Genomic DNA, 21,286 nt, shown 5'->3' on the forward strand with positions numbered 1-21,286 from the left:
GCCCTCTAAAGAACAAAGAAAAGCTGTGAACCACTCCAGAAACAAGGCAAGGAGGGCCTTCTGCACCATCAGAGGAAACTTAAAAGTGGACATCTGCTATGGCTGTGAGGTCTGGGGTCCGCTTGCCAACTAATACTTTACAACAGGGGTTATCAACCACCAGGCTGTGGACCGGTACCTGGCGCGGAGCATTGGCTACCGGGACATATTTTCTTTATATGCTTACTGCATACTTTTAACAAGCTCATCTTTGTTTTTATTGGCTTGATGTTTACACAGTATATCACAGTTGTGTTGTTAGACTGTTACTCTATAAATGAAAATGTGTTTTTATTCCTTATAATATACCTACATTATCTGTGTTCATTAGATTAGGTTAGGCAGGAATAGAATGGTTTGTGTCCTGGTGGCTGCATTTGCGCCCTCTACCGGTTCCACTGTGAGTGAGTGAGTGAGTGAGTGCGTGCGTGCGTGCGTGAGTGCGTGAGTGAGTGAGTGAGTGAGTGATTCATTGGGGAGTGATCATTTTCACTCGTTGGTCCCGAGGTCGGGGAGGACCTTAATTTCTTGTAAAAAACGGGGGAGGAACAACTCCACTTCTCAGTGCTTCCAGCCTGGGGAGAAGGTGACTTCAACTTGACTGAAGCCGTGGTTTCACGGGGCGGACCATTAGATCTACAAGGTAGTCTAACTTTTTTTGCTTAATTTTCAGAACGGAATGTACACTTTTAACCAAAATAATTGGCCTATGATATAAAATCCATTTAAATTTACTGAAAAGTCTTTCGATTTACAAAACATTTCATAGGCAATTTCTAATGCAACATTAATTCGGCTATACATTTACTGATATGCATACCGAACGTAAACTTGTATTGGCCTTATAGACCAATAGTTTTTGGTAACAAAGGTTTCAATTTCCTGGAATATAAATTATGTTTCGCTTTCACTTTGACAGATCTCTACTTGTAGCCTGTCCTTTAGTTATTCGTCTTAGGCACACTTTATAAATGTGTACATGCTATTTCTAGCCTAATTGTAACACTTAAATGTTTCAATTATTTAGATGGGTGCGATCTACAACCTGCTTGATCAATTTAGACTGGCTGAGTACTATAAAAGATTTCTTGACATCGGTGTGACCGATGAGAGGGACTTCAGCGACAGTTTGACAGAGGATGATCTAAACCAAATAGGTAAGGCAAGCCAGTATTACAAACAGCTAATCATGCTTAGACCCCTAATCAAAACGTCAAGGCCTATAAAGAATACATGTCAAGAGACACCATCAAACCAAACAGTGGGCGGCGCGGTGAAATTGGTTTTATATTCGACATTCGTCTATTTTCCGGGGTTGTAACTGTAATAGCTTCACGAAAACCGCACCAATTATCTCCAGGATGGTATTATTTTGCAAAGAAAATTAAGACTGACGTTTCACAGGCTTCATCAACTCACCATAATCAGCGAGTCTGGCGAAAGATCAAAGAAACCTTGCCGAATATATTTCTTAGTGCCATACGGCAGCGGAGTGCTTAGGGACCGTCAAAAAAGTGCAACGTCCTTTTTTTCGATTCTTAATAACTCACTGGAAATTCATCCTATCAACATCAAACCACTTCTGATGTGTTTATGAACTCGTTTTGTAGTTCCCACTACCCTTTGTTTTATAGAAAAACCTTTTAATGTTTTTTTTTTTTTTTTTAAAAAAGGCTAAAGTAGTCAGTGCATGTATTGCATCCATATTTAAGGCTTTTATTTTGTAATAGCTCACTTGTTTTTAGAGATATCAACACCAAACCACTTCTGATGTGTTCATGAACTCACTGTGGAGTTCCCACAACCCTTTATTTTAAAAGCCTTGAATATGAATTAGCCTAACTATACACAATGATTACGTATGCCTTTTAAAAAAAATTGAAAGGTTTTTCTTTAAAACAAAAGGTTGTGGGAACTCCACAATGAGTTCATAAACACATCAGACGTGGTTTGGTGTTGATATCTATAAAAACAAGTGAGCTATTACAAAATAAATGCCTTGAATATGAATTAGCCTAACTATACACAATGATTACGTATGCCTTTAAAAAAAAAGAAGATTTTTCTTTAAAACAAAGGGTTGTGGAAACTCCACAATGAGTTCATAAACACATCCGATGTGGTTGGTGTTGATATCTATAAAAACAAGTGAGCTATTAAAAAGAAAGAAAAAAAAGACGTTGCGCTTTTTTGATGGTCCCTAAGCACTCCGCTGCAGTATGGCACTAGGAAGTATATTCGGCTCGGTTTCTTTGATCTTTTGCCAGACTCGCTGATTTTGGTGAGTTGATCAAGCCTGTGAAATGTCAGTCTTAGTTTTCTGTACAAAATAATACCATCCTGGAGGAAATTGGTGCGGTTTTCGTGACGCTATTACAGATACAACCCCGGAAAATAGACGAATGTCGAATATAAAACCGATTTCACCCCGGTACAGTGGCCTCCGTTACTTACACTGCGCAGCTTTTGTTAGTTAGCAGATCACGCAAGCTGCGTCCTCAAGACTTGACGTATTTTTCTTTGTGTTATGTAAAATATTCCTGGTGTAATAGCATAGCGGACGGGACCATAAAAGTTTCATATTTAACGCTTATTTGTCGCTGTGAGACAAGGAGGAAACACAAGGCCAACATGGCGTCTACTAAAGACTTTATAGCTTCATTACACCTACTCTGTCATTCTTTTCCATGAGCTTGCTGGTTGGCATATGCTCACTGTAAATAAGAACGTAAAATACATGTTACTGAAGATGCTACTTAAATCAAGAAATCTCAATTGGCCGGCACAACGTCCCGATTAAATGGGTCCAAGACTAGTCCAGAAGCTTCAGCCTGTAAACACTCAATAAATCAACACATTCCAAAACAGGTTTGAGTCAAGTGGAGAGGAATCGCTTTCAAAACCTGAAGGACCATGTGAGAAGGCTCAGAGCCAGGCCAGACCCAGAGGGCCATGGACCAGGGGCCGTCAAGAAGATGCTGGAGGAATTCAGCCTTCAATATACATACCCACAGTGTTCTGAGCCAAGACATATCCAAGGTAAGAGTGACGCGTTTGTATATTAATGACTGTTGCACAAACACTCCAATCGTTTTTAAATAAAAAATTGTGTTAAAAAATTATAGAAAGTGTGAGACCAAGTAGGACGGTATGGAGGAAGTTATTATGGTTTGGACAAATACAATTGACGTAGCGTGACGTCCCTTATTGGTTTACAAACAGCCGTCATGAGGGTGCGGCTTTGCCTCTTACAGAGCAGGGCCATTCTGTTCAACCAGCAGCAGAAACTATTCATATTTCCATTGAGAGCCCACACCCGTCTATGACCCAAACTATTATTAAACAAACAATTCATTCAATATATATTCAATATAACATAAATAGATAATTGGTTCTCCTTGTAGACATGGACCCTGCACAGAACACGGTTGAAGATTTAATGCTGAGGATTTGTCATCTGGAAAATGTTGGCAACAGTAAAGGTGTCTGTCTGTACACGGTGGATGGAATGCCCCTAACCGATGACCCCTTCCTCAACACATGTAAGAGCAGCATTTACCTTTTGATGAAATCATGGATACAAAACTGTAGTTAACTACAGTAATATATATGTGTGTGTGTGTGTGTGTGTGTGTGTGTGTGTGTGTGTGTGTATGTACATGTGTGTATATATGTACATATGTATTTATTCAATTTTATTTGGTTGCTTAAACTATCCATTACGTTCAAATATGATATTTTGGAATTTTTACATTTGTGTTGTTGTTTTCTTGCTTTCGCTAGGGTCCTTAAAAGACAGACATATCAAAAACCAAGACATACTCTATGCCATATTTACACCCACCCAGAACCTTGACCAAAAAATTGTAATGAAAAACCCATCAGTTGAAGAAACTCCAGGAGAGCACAATGTTCGATGTCACATAATGCTCAAGGTGAGTGTTGAATATGCAAGTTCATGTTTTAAGAAGGCATAACACAATCGATCCCTGAGCCCCTTGTTTTGTTTAGTTTTAAAGCAATTTAAATGGTAAATGACCATGTATTTTTAATATCACTCTGTTTTCTCTGCCTTCGACCCCCAGGGAAACTTTGACATATCTGTCAACTTGACCACTGACACAATTAATGATTTGAGAAGAAAACTGGCGATTGAAAGTGGAATACCAGCACATGCTCTCCATTACCAGTAATCTCAAAACATATGTTGTTTTTGTTTGTTTTTTATTTATTCATTTTGATATATATATATATATATATATATATATATATATATATTCACAATTTATCTCGTCACTCAAATCATTAGTAATGAATCTCAACTTCATTTTGACAGAGGGGACCATGGTGCTTGTGACCTTTTGGAAGATTGTGGTATCTCTGAAGACAAAAGTTCAACAGTTAATTTCTCCTTGTCTACATGTCATGACGAACCCCAAGACAATGTTGCGATGTTCAGTAATGATGTTGACCCGTCTGTGAAACAAACAACATTAGGGCAGAGTGTGTTCCTCTCTTCACTGTATTCTGTGGTAAGCCACATTAAAGAATATACTATTTTAATAGACTAATATATTGGTATTTTTATATTAATCATAATTTAGATATTTAGTCTTTATCATATTAGTCATTTATATATTATGAGTTTTAAAAGTAGAATAAGGCTTCCCTAACAAATCCTTTAAATACTACATTGAGAGTATATTAAAACTTAAAGCAATGCTTATGTCCTCTTTCAGAGATCAGAAAGGTTTGGAGGAAATTTCAAAAAGGTGGTTGCTTACATTCGCCAACTAACTGGCTGTAACCCTCTTGCACAAAGTTTATACCAGCTGATCTGCAAGAATGAGATTGTAACCAGAATTCAGAAGGTATGTGGTACTGTAAGCATTTAGCCATCTTTAAAATGTGCTTTTTACACTGCACAACTATAATACATGCTATACATTATGGTTTTATTCTCTTCAAACCCCCATAGATAGCAATCTTTGAGGGACTGTATGTGCTGTTTAGAGAACTTTTGCCAAGGCCTGGACAACGCACTGATGAAAAACCAATAGAGGACATTGACGTCTTTGAGTATTCATCACACTGTTGGGCATATCTCATAAAAGCAGCGGAGGTACGTTTTGTACAACTAGCTGTAGACCTTGTCATGATATTGTTTAGCTCAAACCTGTCCATTGAAGTGCACGGAAAGCTACTCCTCTGTCTAACAATTTTGATTATATTGTGTTTCACTGCACTTTTATTTAATTATAGCTGTTTTCTTAGAAATAGTTAACTGTTTTCCCCCATTTTACCAGAATCAGTCGACGACGCATGAAAATTATGCACCGATAAAACTGACAACTGAACAAGGAGTTCCTTTCTGTGAACCAATCAATGTACCTGGAACCCCAGTTGTCTTTGAAAGGGCTTATGTCCTTCAAAAGATCAGAGGTAAATTGAGCAGTGTACAGTACAGATTAGCTTTGCATATCAGTGTTTCCCCCATGGTTAAGACAACCATAGGGCCCCGCCTTGACTACCAATGTATAAACAATATATCTATATAAAAATAAAATATATATTTTTTAATTATTATGCATTAACAAAGTAGAAAACTCTCTTAGGGAAAGAAAACATAAAGACAAAATAATGCATTAGTAACAGTGGTCGTGCCATAAAGCTTTTTGAATGGAATTGAAATGGAGACACCCCCCCGCATTGCAATCCCATAGGCAAAGGAATTTTGAATAATAAAATGTTAAAAAGAAAAAAGAAAGTGCTTTTTTATATATACTATAGTGTTATGTAAATATATTATTCAGAAAATCCTTCTCAGTACTCAGTAATTCACTCACTGACGAGTACAGTTCACTTACTGGCCAAAGTGGCCAGTAAGTGAACTGCAGTTGTCTCACACTTGGTCGTTCAGAGCACTAGTGTGCGAGCTTCGTGGGTTGATAGAATTACAATGATAAACTAATGTTACGTCCAATCATAAATGCCCATTCAAATTAAAAAAGTTATGAAAGTACAAACTTAATCAACCTAAGATATCACTTACTTCCCTTTTCCCAGCAAAACCATCCAAGTTGTACTATAACAGGCATTCTTACGGAATTCCTCACCAAACAAACATTGTTGACATTGTCCACCAGCATGAGTTCAATACACATTTGACCTTGATGGTGTTCACTAGATTGCTTGCTCATAACAGAATCCACATGAAAAGTGAAAAAAGAAATAAGCTAACTATTTGTCTCTTTCTATTCTTTCTACATTGTAGCACTTAAAACCAGTTGTGTTGCTTATTTTTGAGGTTGTATGCACTTGAGTATTTCTTGCACTTTCAGAGGTTTTTCTACGTTGTTGAATGCACTTAAGGTTTGTCGCTTTTGACAGAAGCGTCTGCTAAATAAATGTACTGTAATGTAACATGAAACCTTTAAAATATATATTTCTAAATCTAATAACTAAACTTAATTCAATTATTCAGTTCTGTGACTTGCAAAATATATATAATATAATATATATTAAAGGTAAGGCGTAAAGCAAACATGAAGGAATCAATGTTATAGTGATGTAATCATACATCCCAAAAATACAATGGACAAGGCGCTCTTAGAATTGATCTACAATGAAAAGTAAATTGTTGCGACCATATGTTATGGTTGACCATTTTGTTAGCTTCATTTACATTGGCTTGATTTGCTTTCTAAGATGGAGGGACAATTCCAAATTGCTCCGAAGTAGACTTGCAGGAAAGCTCACTGAAGAGGAACACTGATCTGGAGAAGATACTGCTCAGCCTGCCTCCCTTCATCAAAACATACCACTTATGGTTGTCTCACGCCGACATGACTGGAGAGAAGTATGTAGCAATTTAACACAGATATTCCATGTTGAATATCAAACTGACTTATCTATTTTTTTTATCCTTGAAAATCACATTCTTATTTAAATTATGTTGTGGACAGATTTTGAAAGTGGACTAGTGAGGAATAAGGCAAGGGGAGTTGTACTATGTAAGGAATAAACAAGGATGGGCTATCTCGTCACTTTGGTGATGGTAAACAACTTTGCCTAGGCCGCATCACCACCCCTGTCTAAATTTATTAGGCATTATTCTGTGGATACCATAGTTACCAGCAAGGAATATATATAAGTTACTTTTGTTAATTACTTAATATTTTATGTCGACTTAAGTCAGCAAAAATCTTGACATTCTTCAACCACATTCTGCAACCACATTGTTTCTGTGTTGTCAATGAAAAATTTGGTAGACCGACTGGTTCAGAATTTTTAACAGTAAGAGGTGTCCCGTTCTGGAAAAAATAATTCACACCCTTGGAACGTTAATGGCCAATTAGGATCAGATATTTAACTATGCTGTTAAATAAAAAGCATTATACCACAGTATTTTTAAATTTTGGCTAATTAAGTAGATGTCGTGTTAGTAGAATAAACCAGTCTTGGAGGTCCCTTTATTGGAAAATAATAACTAATGGTAATGCAGTCGAGGTTCCTTACCGCCACCAAAGTAGTTGTGGTGTATACCTTTTGTAAAGTTTCCATGAATCTTAAGTGCAACAAAAGCTAAAGTGATCAAGTTCATGCCATGGTTGGTCATTGTTTTTGCTTAAAGCTTTCAGGTGAATATGAAGGAGACTTTTGCCAACATGACAGAGAAACTGACAGAGTTCCCCTTCCTACGAGTGACTCCCCCGCTCCAACTCAAGGAAGCAGGGCAACCTGGGCCATTGCCTGTACTTCTGAGTGAAGGTAGTGCATATCACACACAAACACATACAGTACACACATTAATGTTATTTATGTTTGTTTTGTTGTCAGCTATTGGTTCCATTGGATCAGCATCCATAGCCTACAGTGCATTATTTGTTCATTAACACATGCATATTCTTTTTGCAGATAATCTCTGCATTTGTCTGTACAAAGATAAATTCAAGCCACAAGATATAAAAGTGTTAAATTTTCTCAGTGGCAAGGTCGAAACTGTGAATTTGGATGAACTGGCTGCAAGGTAATAAAATAAGTTTCCATTTTTTACAAACATTAAACACATTTATGTGTGCACAAAATATCATACTACATACACAACAGTAGTTTGCATCGCATATTATGTAAAATAAGCAAATTAATAAAAATATCTTTCTGTTAAATATATTGTTAAAAAGCCAGTGTCCTTATTGCTCTTCTCAACTGAAATGTATAGTACCGACTGTTATTGTATTAAATTATAATACATTCACTTATTTGCCATATTTTATGTTAAGGAAAAATTCATTATATATCGGAAAGAAAATGCAGATAATGAAACATAGATTGGTAGATGATCTATCTCTATCTACAATTGTCAATCTGTAGAAGTAATTAGTCTCCTTCTTTGCATTTTTCTTTATATAGAACTGGTAATCTTTCAGATGGCCAAACATTTATTACTTGCAGGACTCCAAAAGAAGCAATAATGGTACTGTTTACTTTTATACTTGCAGTTTATTTTATGGGCATCTGCTAAGTGAATAAATCAGAATATTATAGCAATTATATAACAGTACAAAGCATAGTTATTATATTGTTATTATTTAAAGTTCTATATTTTCTTTAGGTTCTGATTGATACCAGTACCTCCATGAGGGTGAATTGCTATGATGATCTGAAAATGAAAAAAATAGATGCTGCAAAGGAGCTATTTGACAGCTTTGCATCAAGGACCATGGCCTATGATTTCCGACACTTGATCAGCCTTGTGAGTTTCAGCTCAGACGTGAAACTCATCCATACATTCACAGAAACTCTGGAAATATTCAAGGTAGGTTTCTAACATTATCTCAAGAAAGTTGTAAAAAAATATGTTTTATGTCAAATTAGAAAATATGGAAATTAGAAAACAACATTTGATAGGCTATATATATATATATAAACAAAATTCATAACATGAAATCAATTAATTAAATAAATAATTAAAATAAATAAATTAATACATGTTAATCATTCCCATAAATAGCATATTTTTTTTCCATTAGATAACCTTGTTCAAAAAAAACGGCATCAACATTTTGACAGTGTACACTTGATTAAAGGATACAAAGATATATACAGCCCTAACCCTAGACCTACAATTAACAACAGGAACATCTGCGTGACCTTAAACTACAAAGGAACACTGTTCTGTACAATGCCCTGCAACATGGAGTTAATGAAATGGAAGCAGTGAAGAAGAGGTTCCCTGAATGTAGACTCCGTATCATTTGTCTCACAGATGGACAAGATTTTGGGTAAATTGTGTTTTTTCTAACAAAAAAGTATTCAATGGACATGCTCTCTCACAACCTTACACAAGGTCAAACAACCACAAAATTGCATTATAATTTCAAATCAAATCCAAACACATATACAGGGACGTGTATATTGTTTATCAAACACCCATACTTAGTTCATCTTGTGTTCAAATGTTGGTGATATAGATTTGTATGGACTTTTTACTACAAATTACATTTATTGATTTTTGAGTTTGTGATGTTATGTGAATATTTGCCCACACAGATCAACAACAAAACCTGAAACCGTGGCAGTGAGTCTGATCAAATCCAACATCATTGTGGATTGTATCCTGCTTGGAAACGTGGCTAACAAAACACTTCACGGAATCAGCAACGCCACAGGTATAGCATCACTAGAGCCGGTAACTCAGACACACATAGTCGAAACATAGCCTATACTCAATCTATTTTTACTTAACAACCTTTTCTTAATTTAGGGGGTTGCTGTTTCAAGCCACAAACAAGCACAGATGGCCTCAAACTTTTTGAAAGTGAGACTGTTCTTTCATTGGAAATGAGAAAACCCAAGAAGAAACTTGATCCGTCGTCCATCACGAGTGGGGTTAGTTTCATTGCATGGAATACTATATAGTTTTAAAATAATACTAACACAAAACAGTCAATTGTTATATTATTCTAAGTTGCATGCATTTCATCTGTCCACCAGACTGTTTTAAGAAGCATCTTTGCAAAACATGGCTATGATGTCCTCCCCGAGACCTCTCTACCAAGCGAGTTCAACAGCACAGTGACTGCTGCAGAGAAGTTTGTACAAACCAACTCACCATTCGTGTTGTGTTTTACCTTTCCTTCCATGTCGAGCGCTCTTGTTACAACCCCCCACCACCCACCCCCAGACTGAACCAAGCACGCACTTCTTTCCAAACAGTGCTTTGAAAAAGAAGATCCAGGAATCTAAGAAAAGACCCCTAATGGAGAAGGACAAACGTATACTAGAGGAGTTGAGAAGCCTACATTGTGACCCTCATCCCTACTTCAGCATCTTCCCATCCGAGTCAGACTTCAGTAAGTAAGAATCTTGGCCACAGGCAAGACTTGTTTCTGGGTTCACCGTCATCATTTATCAAACGTCTTTCATTGAGATTATATTGACACACTATGCATTAATTGTGATATACTGATGCAGTTTATGAATATGAGGAGAGCTGAAAAACTAGTGTCTTATTCTTAGATCATTGGAATCATTAAAGGATATTTGATTCATAGGAGGTAATTTTGACAGATATAGATACCCTATTTATATTCTTCTAGATTAGCCCCTTAATTCTGACGTTCGAACTGGATGATATGATAATTTATTTGTAGCTGTGTGTTCATTCCAGGATGCAAAGTTTGCACCCTTGAAAAAGGCGAAAGGCAAAGGGGAAGTTAACCTTTTCAATTTTAAATCTGGCATTCACATGGATCATGTAGATCCATTTGTTGGGCCTCAAATGTGTTTTGATTCATTACTCTTACATGTGATTCTAACTTGTGTATGGCTTGTAAAACTTATGTGTGTGATTTCTAACTGGTATATGTGATTTTTAACTGTCCTGTGTGCTATTTATAGAACTGTTATGTTTGTGATTTCTCAATGTTTTCAGACTTATAAATGTTAGTGTGATTTATAACTGTCCATAGCGTTTTGGAAGATTCTGATGCAGGGTCCCCCTGACACGCCTTATGAGAATGGCACCTTTGAGCTGTACTGTCAGTTTGGTCCGGATTATCCTGTGAAACCTCCAACACTCCGCTTTGTGACAGTCGTATCCTTCAATCTGTATCGCATTTTATATTATTGGTGCAAAAGATCCCATGTAGAAGTCAATACTGTTTATAATTCTGTGGTTACACTTTCCTAATATAAGCAAAGATGTACCACTGCAATATCAACAATTCTGGACGGATATGTCACAACATATTTGACCGTGGCTACAACGCACACATCCCCATGAAGGAGATCCTGGATGCCGTTTATGGACTGCTCATCGCCCCTGAGGCTGAAGATCCACTAGACAGGTTAGATCAACCAGCATAGTTTAAAAAAAACATTCAGAGGAAGAAACTGCAGCTATGACTTGCGATTAAGTTTGTAGTTATGCATTTTAGAATTGTATAATTCCACAACCTAAAATGAAACCTTAAACATACTAATTGAACTAAGCAAATTACTGATGCATAATACCATTCAATTCAAAAAAAATTCTCTGTTGGAAGCATTTTGGCTGAGCAATTCCAGTCAAGCAAGGAGGAGTATGACCAAAAAGCCAAGGACCATACAACGAAAACCGCAGCCAAGTCCTTCAATGACAAGGAGCAGGTGAAGTTTTTATGTTACATTCTTTATAATTCTTTTTTATGTTACATTCTTTATAATTCTTTATAAAGAAGAACACACACACACACACACACACACACACACACACACACAGTGGCGGAGCTAGAACATTTTTAGTGGGGTTTCCAGGGTGAGACCAGAGATCAATTTGGGGTTGCACATAAATCTAAAGATAAGCCATCTTGAAATTTAGGGAATTTTTAAGGCATGTACACACTGTAACACTACATCATAATATTGACTCATTTTAAATGTCACATTTCTAAAGGCCTTGTGTGTATAGATTGAACTCAGATACTTAGACAAGCAGTGTAGTTTGGTCTCAACTTTTCAGTTCTGTTTTAAAAAAAAACACAAACTCAACCTGGTCTAACAGTGTAAAAATATGAAGTCAAATTGCAGTGCATTTAGATGAAAATAACTTACACAATGGCAAAAACATTAATTTTTCTAACATTTGAATCCCTGCCTCTTACATATAAAAAATACATTATCTTGCCATATATTCATCTTACAACAGCCGTATTTTTGTGGTTTGTAGCAAAGCGATTCACAAAATCACCAAAATCCAGGCCTCTGCTCGCCTTTACTTTACACTTAAAATTCCTAGATTGCTGAGTCGAACATCATCCATGGTAGATTTAAGGTAGGTCTTGATCAGTTTGAGTGTGGAAATGCTTCGTTCAAAGGTAGCTGTATTCGCAGGTATGGTAATGGTCCCTTTGCATAACCTGCAAAAATGAAAAATTAAAAAAGACAAAAATTCCCCAAAAATGCAAATACGACAAGGTTGGCCAATGGGGTGGCGAGTTAGGTGGCCATTCAGTCTAGGGTGTTTTTTAGATTAAGGGTAAGCATTAATTTCCATATCAATATTTGCAGTTATTACATAGAATATATATATATATATATATATATATATATATATATATATATATATATATATATTGGGGAGAGTGGGGTAATAAGATGAGCCAGTGGGTAAGTTGACCAACCCCCTGTATTTAAGCAACTGTACATTTGTTGTAATTTGACCATCAATTCAGGAAGCATCCACAATTAGTGTCTGGCCCTTGAGAGAAGCACATGGTCAAGTTGCAAGTATGTTTTTTTTTTTTTACAATAAACAGTTTTTTGCTTGTCAAAGTAAGTTTTAAAAATCATGTATAATAGCTTTTTCCAAGCAAATGTATCCACAGTAAAAATAAATGTCATGTTGGTGATTTGCCAAGGTATAAAACCATGGGAATAATTTAGCTAAAGCTTTGTCTGAATTGTTAAACTAGGCAGTTTTTTTCCAAAATGATGGCTGTGGGGCCACCATTTTGAGCCACCCGCTGTGTTTTAAGTTGAGCCAGTCATTCAACTTATCCCACCTTCATGCACTGAAGTTAAGTTAATTCTCTAAAGTACGAAGTGGTATTTCAATGCAGTTTTACACAACTGATTTGGTTTTTCATATTTTAGACATTGTAGAAAAGCTATCATGCTAACAAAGAGAGAGAAAGGAGATGGAGAGAGCAGCCGCTGATGTCAAGGGTAAAAATCCATCAGAGAAGGGGCAAAATACGGAAATGTTGACAGGTTTTATACTCTTTAAACTTACCTTAAGCAGATAAGTAAGACTATTGGAAAAGTAAAATGCATTCAACTTGAAAACGTAAATTGGAAAATTACCCCCCCAGATGGATCAACTTACCCCTAAGCTGGGGCAGGTTCAGCCAAAACATAACTTTTTTTCACAGACCTATGTCATAGATGCATTGTTATCATTTTGATTGACAGGGGACATCCTGAAATAGGTACGAGGGCCGTCATTTTACTTCGGTCTTATTCTTTTGCATAGGGGGGACAACAGGAGTAAAAATGGTCTCATCTTACCCCACTCTCCCATATAAATATATTATTTATATATATATATATATTATTTGGACTTAGTCATTAATGCTCATGATTAATCTGGAAACCTTCAAAGTATGAGGTCATTTCTTCCGCTAGGGGAGTTGTCGTTTTCACCATTGCCTGATAAATCAAGTTCTTGTATTAATGTTTTATTGACTTTGAGTAAAGTCAAGTTTATTCATGTTATGTAATTTCATTCTAATGCAATTATCACACGTAACATAATGTTAACTTGCTAAAATACAATGAGATGACTGGGCTACCCAACCAGCTGTAGATATTGTTATATGAGGTAGCCCAATGCTGTTGTTAGTGATCAAAATAATCAAACTAAAAATAACTTTTTGAGCGAGTTCAATATTGTTGTATCTTAATAACTTTACTGTCCAGATTACATTGTTTTCACATTACATTGATTTGCTTTACGTAAATCAATCACTCGCTTTAAGTATATCGCACAATTGCTTTAAAGGGGACATATTATGAAAACAACACTTTCCATGGGATTTGGGGTGTTGTTTTGGGTCTCTGGTGCTCCCACGCGCATACAAACTATGAAATAAGTCTGTACATGATTTTTTGTGTGAGATATGCATTTCTCAAAGTACCACGCCTACAGATACCATACAAGCGAGTCAGTTTAGGGTTTGGCACCCCCTCCTACCTAGGAAGGGGGCAAATTTGAATATAACCACCAACTTTCCCACCCCCCCAATCAGAGAATAGATACGATTTTGTGGACCAGTGGACTTGCGCTGGGCGGAGATGTTGGCGCAATCCAGAAGCAGGGAGATTCCATACAAAAATAGATTTCTAATTTGTCTGTTCACCATGTGACTGCCTGGCAGGGAGTCCGGCGGAGCTGCCGGAGCTGCCAGACTGACACCGAAGCTCTCCCCCAGCAGTCCGGCAGCTCCGGCTTGGGGGGCTCGGTTCAAGCTGGACTTCAGAGAGTCAAATCCAAAGCTCCTTTCCCCCAACTCTTCTCAACCATGGCCGAGATAACCCCCACTACGAGTCTTTACTTGTTGTGGAAGTACCAGAGACATCAGACGCAGTCTTTATGATTCATAGTATCATCCGAGGCGCACATAGCTTTTGGCCGTGACATTAGATATTATATAATATAGATACCTATATTATATTATTATTATTATTATTTAATAATATAATAGCATAAAGATATAGAGCTCCGAATTGATTGTTGCCGTCCGCGAACGGCAACGATCACTTCACCTAAATGCTGTGGTTCACTTTGACATCTTATTTGTATGCAATGGGCAGCAGCTCGTTTGCATTAAAGCTACAGACACCGGAAACAGCACATTCTGAATGGATACAGAAACAGAGGGGAATAGCGGCAGGCAAGAAGTTTTTTCCCAAAAGCTATTTCCAGCAAACAGCTTCAAAAACATGTTTTCTGGAACTCATATACAATGTTTACTTGTTGGGAAAACAGCATAATATGTCTCCTTTAAGAATTGGGCGGGGGGAATTTTTGGCATGAGAGTGCAGTTATCTGGGCAGAATGTATCGCTGTTTCTCTGCTTGATGAATAAGAGCTGTACTTCAGCATATTCTACAAGGGTTTGGGCAAATTTTGATATTGTGATTTATCACTGATCAATCATAGCATATCATGAGATTTATCAGATACATTTTGTGATCGATTGACGTAAAATAACATACACACACACACAGACACACACAAACACTTTGAATTCATGTTTTTCTTATTATCTTGAAGGAATTGGTTGGTCGGGTTCCTGTTCCGAGGTACATACCCCTCCATCTGAAATGTCCACTCACCAAGAGGATTTTTGTGGATCCCGTTAAAACAAAGTATGAAACAGTCTACGAGCGAAAGGCCCTCGAGAAACATCTTAAAACGTAGGTTTTTAATGTACTCAATCCTGTTCAGATTATTGTAATGATGGTTTGAAGATATAGACTGATGTAGTACCCTGGTCAAATCTCTGCCTGTTGGTCTATTTGGAAAGTCTCCACTTTGAATTCAAGTCAACTTTACCCTAGAGAGCTGCTAGCCTTTCTGTCTTCTCTGAAGACAGTATTCCTGTGTACTCTTACAAAAAATACATATCTTTCAGGGAAATGTTTGATCCACAAATGGGGGAAGACCATCCGCTCAAGGCAAGTGGTCTCAAACCAGATCGAGATATGAAGAAAATGGTGAAGAAATTCAGACTTCGTGAACTTGAATAACCATGATCTCTTTGGCTTCTTTGGCCGGTACACATTGATTCCTCCATGTGTTCTGGCATCATGGATTATTTTTTAAGATTGTTTTTTACATTTTAAAGATCAAACATTAATCACTGTACATTCTTGTCGAGAGGGAATTGTCGAAAACTTTCCAGATATTCATTTGAATTATAACTATACTCAATTCAAGTTTTTTAATATAGATCTGTTTAATTAGACCATCTTTCAGATAAGGAGCTATAGATATATTTCCTAAACTCAGACTATACTTTGTGATACACCTGTCTCCTGCTATAGTTCCAATCATTTGTAGCACTGTTGATTGTCACAATTTCTTTTTTCTATTTTACACAACTATATCATTCCATGTGAATTATTTTGGTACGTAAACCATATTTTGAATGTGTGCTTGAAATATGCAGGAACCGCAATCTAATAATTATAGAAATTGGTCATCAGCTCATGTACCAAAGTAAAAGATCTTGCCCCATGTGGAACCTGGTTGTAATACAAGCTAGTCGTTGGTTTATTTTGGGATTATGTGTGTAATACAATGTTATTTTATTCTAGCAATGCTGAAGCTCAAAGAATTTAATTTCGGCATTTATAATCGATAACAGCCATGGGGAATAACAAGTATTTGTTAGTTTAAATATAACATTGCATATTTTGCAGGAGTGATTGGTCAATATTATTGGTTTAATCCAGAGTTCACATAATTAGATGTGTTTTATTGAATGTTAGGGGGTTAGACTCCCAATGAGACGGCATGATTAAACCTAAAATCGTGAACTTTATAAACGTTATTTTATATCATTCAAACCATGCCAAATGGTTGCAATTGTATTTGAAACATGAAATTGGATGAAGCAATTTATGAGAAAAACTAAAAACAGAGTGCATCATGTAACTAAATAAACCCTGATAAAGCCACAATTTGGAAACCAAGATAATATGCTGCAGTTTCTACGTAAAATGACTAAGGCTGAGGCTTCAGAGGGGTGGTGCAGGTCTTGTGCCCAGCCACCCACACTTGGTGGCAAACAACTGGGACTCAAAGTTCCTCCCCTTGTTGTGTATGCTCTCCGTCATTCCCAAGCGGCTGAACATGCCCTCTATAGCACACCTTCATCTAAGCAATATCACACAGAAGGAGTGCTGCTGTACTGAATATCAGCACGGCTGTGATTCTGTCATAGGTACAAGGCTGTAAGCCGAATGCCGAAGATAATCACAGCCGTGCTGTGATTATCAGCTTTGTAGAAAAAGGTTACACACGATTCAAGAAAATGAAGAAATTTACCCACCTTTATATAATTTGACAGAATACAAGCAAACAGCTTGACACTGGCAGGCCAGAGCAACTGTGGGCCAAAGTAGTCTAACAGCCCAACCAGATTGCTTCACCGCAAGGCGTCTGACGAAATGGTGCCCTCAAGTGGTTACCTTTGGTAATGTAGGAGATAGTTGCTAACCTTATCCATAAATATAGACTGTATAGAATAACACTTCACACTTTATGTGTGTAAATTAATTCACAACTAATTTAACGATGTAAAAAATTGACGTGGTCTGTCAAAATTAAGTTAAAATCTGAATTTTGAGAATAAATCGGAATATACAGATACGTCAGTACACTTTATTTTTGACTTCATCTCATTTTAAAGCCCCACTTTTTAACTTGCTTAATGTCCTCAGAATCAAAGCAATCAGTCTACGAATGAGCTCTGCAATTCATTTTGGTCTTTTATGAAAAACGGCGGGAAAATACAACGAGAGGACATGACATAACAAGTAATATTTAATTAAGTGGAAAATCAATAGATTTTCTTTGTGAGGGTGTCCATAAGAGAATCAAAGCAGTCTACGAATTAACTCTGCAATTCAATTTGGTCTTTTAGCTACGACCAACGGCGGAAATCACTGTCAAGCTGAATGTGCTATCGGTGCCTCTGTCGGCACTGGGTATCCTCAGTAACTGTTTTGACAAAGGAATCAACTCAAATTCTGGATGTTTCTCATGTGTATTTCAAGATTCTATATATCTACCGTAAACATCAGTGCATACATCATTTCAATACCACATGGCTTGAACAAATCCATATGCCAGCCTTAGGCTGGGGCCATACTACACATTTTGGTCAACCTGAAATCACTACAAAACCATCACTGCATCTTTGATGACTGCCACATGCATGCCATAGCATAACAAACCAACATGGATGTCAGACAGCTCACTACTTTGGTGATTTGTGCAGCACGGAAATTTAATGTAAAGATTTCCGCAAGTGATGGCAGCACCAGATGGGAATAAAGATTATGGGTTCAAACTTGTCATCAGTTTCATTCAATTGTCAATGTTACAATTTACCACATCCAAACTTAAAAACTACCCTCCAGCATACCGAAATATAATCCCTTTGAAACAGAAACAACAGAACCAAAAGGTCTGTTTATAAGTTTATTAGTAAGTGCACTTACTTGGTCTTGATATTTAACAAATCTAGCAAACAGTATTGTAAATATATATATATATATATATATAATTCCAAGCAGTCTTGTGCCGAGGGAGACAAACATTACACCTTAAAACATGCTGTATAGTTAGTAAGTAATTGCTAAACTATGAATTAATTACATTAATTAGTATGTGTAAATTAACTATATAATGAGAACACATTTTTAATTCAAATGGAATGGACTCTCTCAGGCACTCCAATTAACTATCACCTGATTAGTCAATTGACGACGCTAGTGTGAGTGTATATCTTTGTGTCTCCTGTTTCCTAGCATATCTCCTGTTTCCTCACACATCTGCTGTTCCTTTGCATAGCTCCTGTTTCCTTACATATCTCCTTTCCTAGTTTATCTCCTGTTTTCTATAGTATCTCCCGTTTCCTAGCATATCTCCTGTTTCCTAGCATATCTCCTATCTCCTAGCTCATTTTGTGTCTCCACCAGCCTTCTCCTCTGCTCTGCATGGTTTCTTATAATATTTACAAATGGTATGTGGTATAGGGTTTTCTTATACAAGATGTGTGTCTATATGTGCGCCTGTGCCTGTGTTAGTGTATACTATGACAATAGCAAACAGAGTTACAGCTTGTTTCCTGCTGTGCTTCCTAGCCTATCACCTGTTTCAAGCGGATCTCCCGTCTCCACCAGCCTACTTCTTTGGTCTGCATGAATTCTCAGGTGTAATTAGGTGTCAGGACCTCCACCAATCTCTCCTCCATGCCTCCTCATCCACCTTTCTCTCATTCACCCTAATTACCCTGTGTGTTCCCTTCCTCTGGTCTTCCCCCCCTTTCTCTCTCACTCTGTTTTCTGAACCTAATGAAACTTTACAGTTTAACGCTGTGTTTATCAGTGGATGTTTTGCTCGTTAATTGCTCGCTAACTAGATCTGTCAGCAGACAAGTTCTGCACTCCTCTCCTCAGACCAAGAGTTGAAATGTGGAAGCAGGAGAGACCCTATATCAAAGCACTTAAGAGATAAGAAGAGACTAAATAGATAATTTCTTACAGCCTACCTACTGAAACGCTCCCCGTTCTGTTATAATTGCTCTTCTCCTGTACTCTGTGCCTCCTCGTTGTCTCCCCCCCTACCCAATTCTTCTCCCCACCTCTATTCTCCTCTCCTGCCCGCCTTCCTCTCAACAGCTCCTCCATCTCTCCTCAACACTCCCTTCCTCTCTTTGCCCCCCTCTCTCCTCCCTCAGTGTTTAAACATCACAAAAGTGACTGCTCAGAAACGTAGTGCCCTGACACTCCTTCAATCTGTTTAAATAATCACCGCTCCTCTTTAATCACTTGCCTTGTAATATCTGCCAGGGCCAGAACGCGAGAGAGAGAGAGAGAGAGAGAGAGAGAGAGAGAGAGAGAGAGAGAGAGAGAGAGAGAGAGAGAGAGTCAATGGTTCTTTTATCACATCTCCATCTTCCCATTCAGAAGCTTAAATGCCATTCTGATTTCAAGGTTGAATATATATATATATATAGAGGCACATTGACCTTTGGATCTTATCTCAACAATGACACCATATTGGAAAGGCAAAGACTGGCCTGTAAACATAAAAAACTAAACGGTTAAGGTGCTGTTAATGGGTTAAAAACACTATAATGTTTACATTTCTCAACAGATTTCAAGTAGTCATTTTTATTTAGCGGGAGGAGTATATTCGGTGACGCAAACACAGAAAAACACATGCACATTATGCATGTTTGTGTGTGTTTGTTCCGTATTCCACAATATTGCTCATGCTGAACATTTTGGGACAAGAGATTAAATCCACAGAGCCAAAAAAACAGGTATACAATCAAAACAGAATAAATCAATCACACACACAAAGACAGACAGATCAGACAGACAGACAGACAGACAGACAGACAGACAGACAGACAGACAGACAGACAGACAGACAGACAGACAGACACACACACACAGCCCACAGACAGCTCAATTTGCTTTGCATAGCAGAATATGTTTTCCTGTTATGTTACAATTAAAAATAACATTTGATTGAGACATGAAACATGTGAGGCCGCATTTGGAGTGGTTGAATAACTTGAGACATGTTTTGAGGAACAAATTCTAAAAAGATGTAACATTTGAATATGCAGAACAAATTATTTGAGCATTTGAATTGGAAGGTGAGGAAATTTGAAAAATGTTTTTCAAATTTGAAAACATTTCAAGATCGTTGCAGAATATTTTAGGATTCGCAAGATAATTTCAAGATCGTTGAGGACCAATGTGATGAAACATTTGGAGAGATTTTGAAGATCAATTCAAGGTCTTTGTAAAAGCCGTTTGTTAGGATGTGGAGGAACATATGAAGAGTGGTGGGGAGGAATGCATAAGGAGATGGTGAGGAACACATAAAGAGATGGTGAGGAACATGAAGAGATGGTGAGGAACACATAAGGAGATGGTGAGGAACACATAAAGAGATGGTGAGGAACACATAAGGAGATGGTGAGGAACACATAAAGAGATGGTGAGGAACACATAAGGAGATGGTGAGGAACACATAAAGAGATCGTGAGGAACACATAAGGAGATGGTGAGGAACACATAAAGAGATGGTGAGGAACACAAGGAGATGATGAGGAACCTGAAGAGATGGTGAGGAACATGAAGAGATGATGAGGAACATGAAGAGATGATGAGGAACATGAAGAGATGATGAGGAACATGAAGAGATGGTAAGGAACATGAAGAAATGATGAGGAACACTAATGCATCAGCTAGATAATTTTCCTCAGAGGGTTCAATACAGTTATGGTTTATGAAATGGAGTAGGACGATGGGGATGCGAGAGGACAGGAAGCTGATGTGGGCAGCCCAGCAGAAACACAAAATATGTTTCCAAATTTGGTTATGATATTTTTTCATCATCTGTTGATGAGGGGTTACGATGGGAACAAACTTTGCGCCACATTCAACTACG

The 21,286-nt window shown here is 37.4% G+C and overlaps 1 protein-coding gene across 1 annotated transcript; it reads left to right on the top strand.

Annotated features, from left to right (window-relative positions):
- The first annotated feature begins 524 nt into the window (after window positions 1-524).
- Window positions 525-18,136, top strand: LOC307071531 (uncharacterized protein). The gene is made up of 25 exons (XM_079730542.1): window positions 525-682; window positions 1,067-1,196; window positions 2,908-3,078; window positions 3,444-3,581; window positions 3,823-3,974; window positions 4,125-4,228; window positions 4,376-4,571; window positions 4,779-4,910; window positions 5,018-5,161; window positions 5,346-5,481; window positions 6,748-6,898; window positions 7,673-7,809; window positions 7,957-8,068; window positions 8,452-8,515; window positions 8,654-8,857; window positions 9,178-9,323; window positions 9,592-9,710; window positions 9,806-9,930; window positions 10,036-10,133; window positions 10,258-10,394; window positions 11,013-11,137; window positions 11,245-11,390; window positions 11,589-11,691; window positions 15,359-15,501; window positions 15,720-18,136. The coding sequence occupies exons 2-25, from the start codon at window positions 1,067-1,069 to the stop codon at window positions 15,832-15,834; spliced, it is 3,228 nt and encodes a 1,075-aa protein (XP_079586668.1). The 5' UTR covers window positions 525-682; the 3' UTR covers window positions 15,835-18,136.
- The last annotated feature ends 3,150 nt before the right edge of the window (window positions 18,137-21,286 follow it).

This window comes from Pollachius pollachius (assembly GCF_949987615.1).
Source record: "Pollachius pollachius genome assembly, chromosome: 2".
NCBI lineage: Eukaryota > Metazoa > Chordata > Actinopteri > Gadiformes > Gadidae > Pollachius > Pollachius pollachius.

Bases quoted from the DNA above. Each gene is read 5' to 3' on its own strand.
- LOC307071531 (XM_079730542.1), top strand. From the start codon at position 1,067: ATGGGTGCGATCTACAACCTGCTTGATCAATTTAGACTGGCTGAGTAC. The intron at 8,516-8,653 runs GTACTGTTTACT...TATTTTCTTTAG, and splicing joins CTCCAAAAGAAGCAATAATG to GTTCTGATTGATACCAGTAC. The intron at 9,324-9,591 runs GTAAATTGTGTT...TTGCCCACACAG, and splicing joins ACAGATGGACAAGATTTTGG to ATCAACAACAAAACCTGAAA.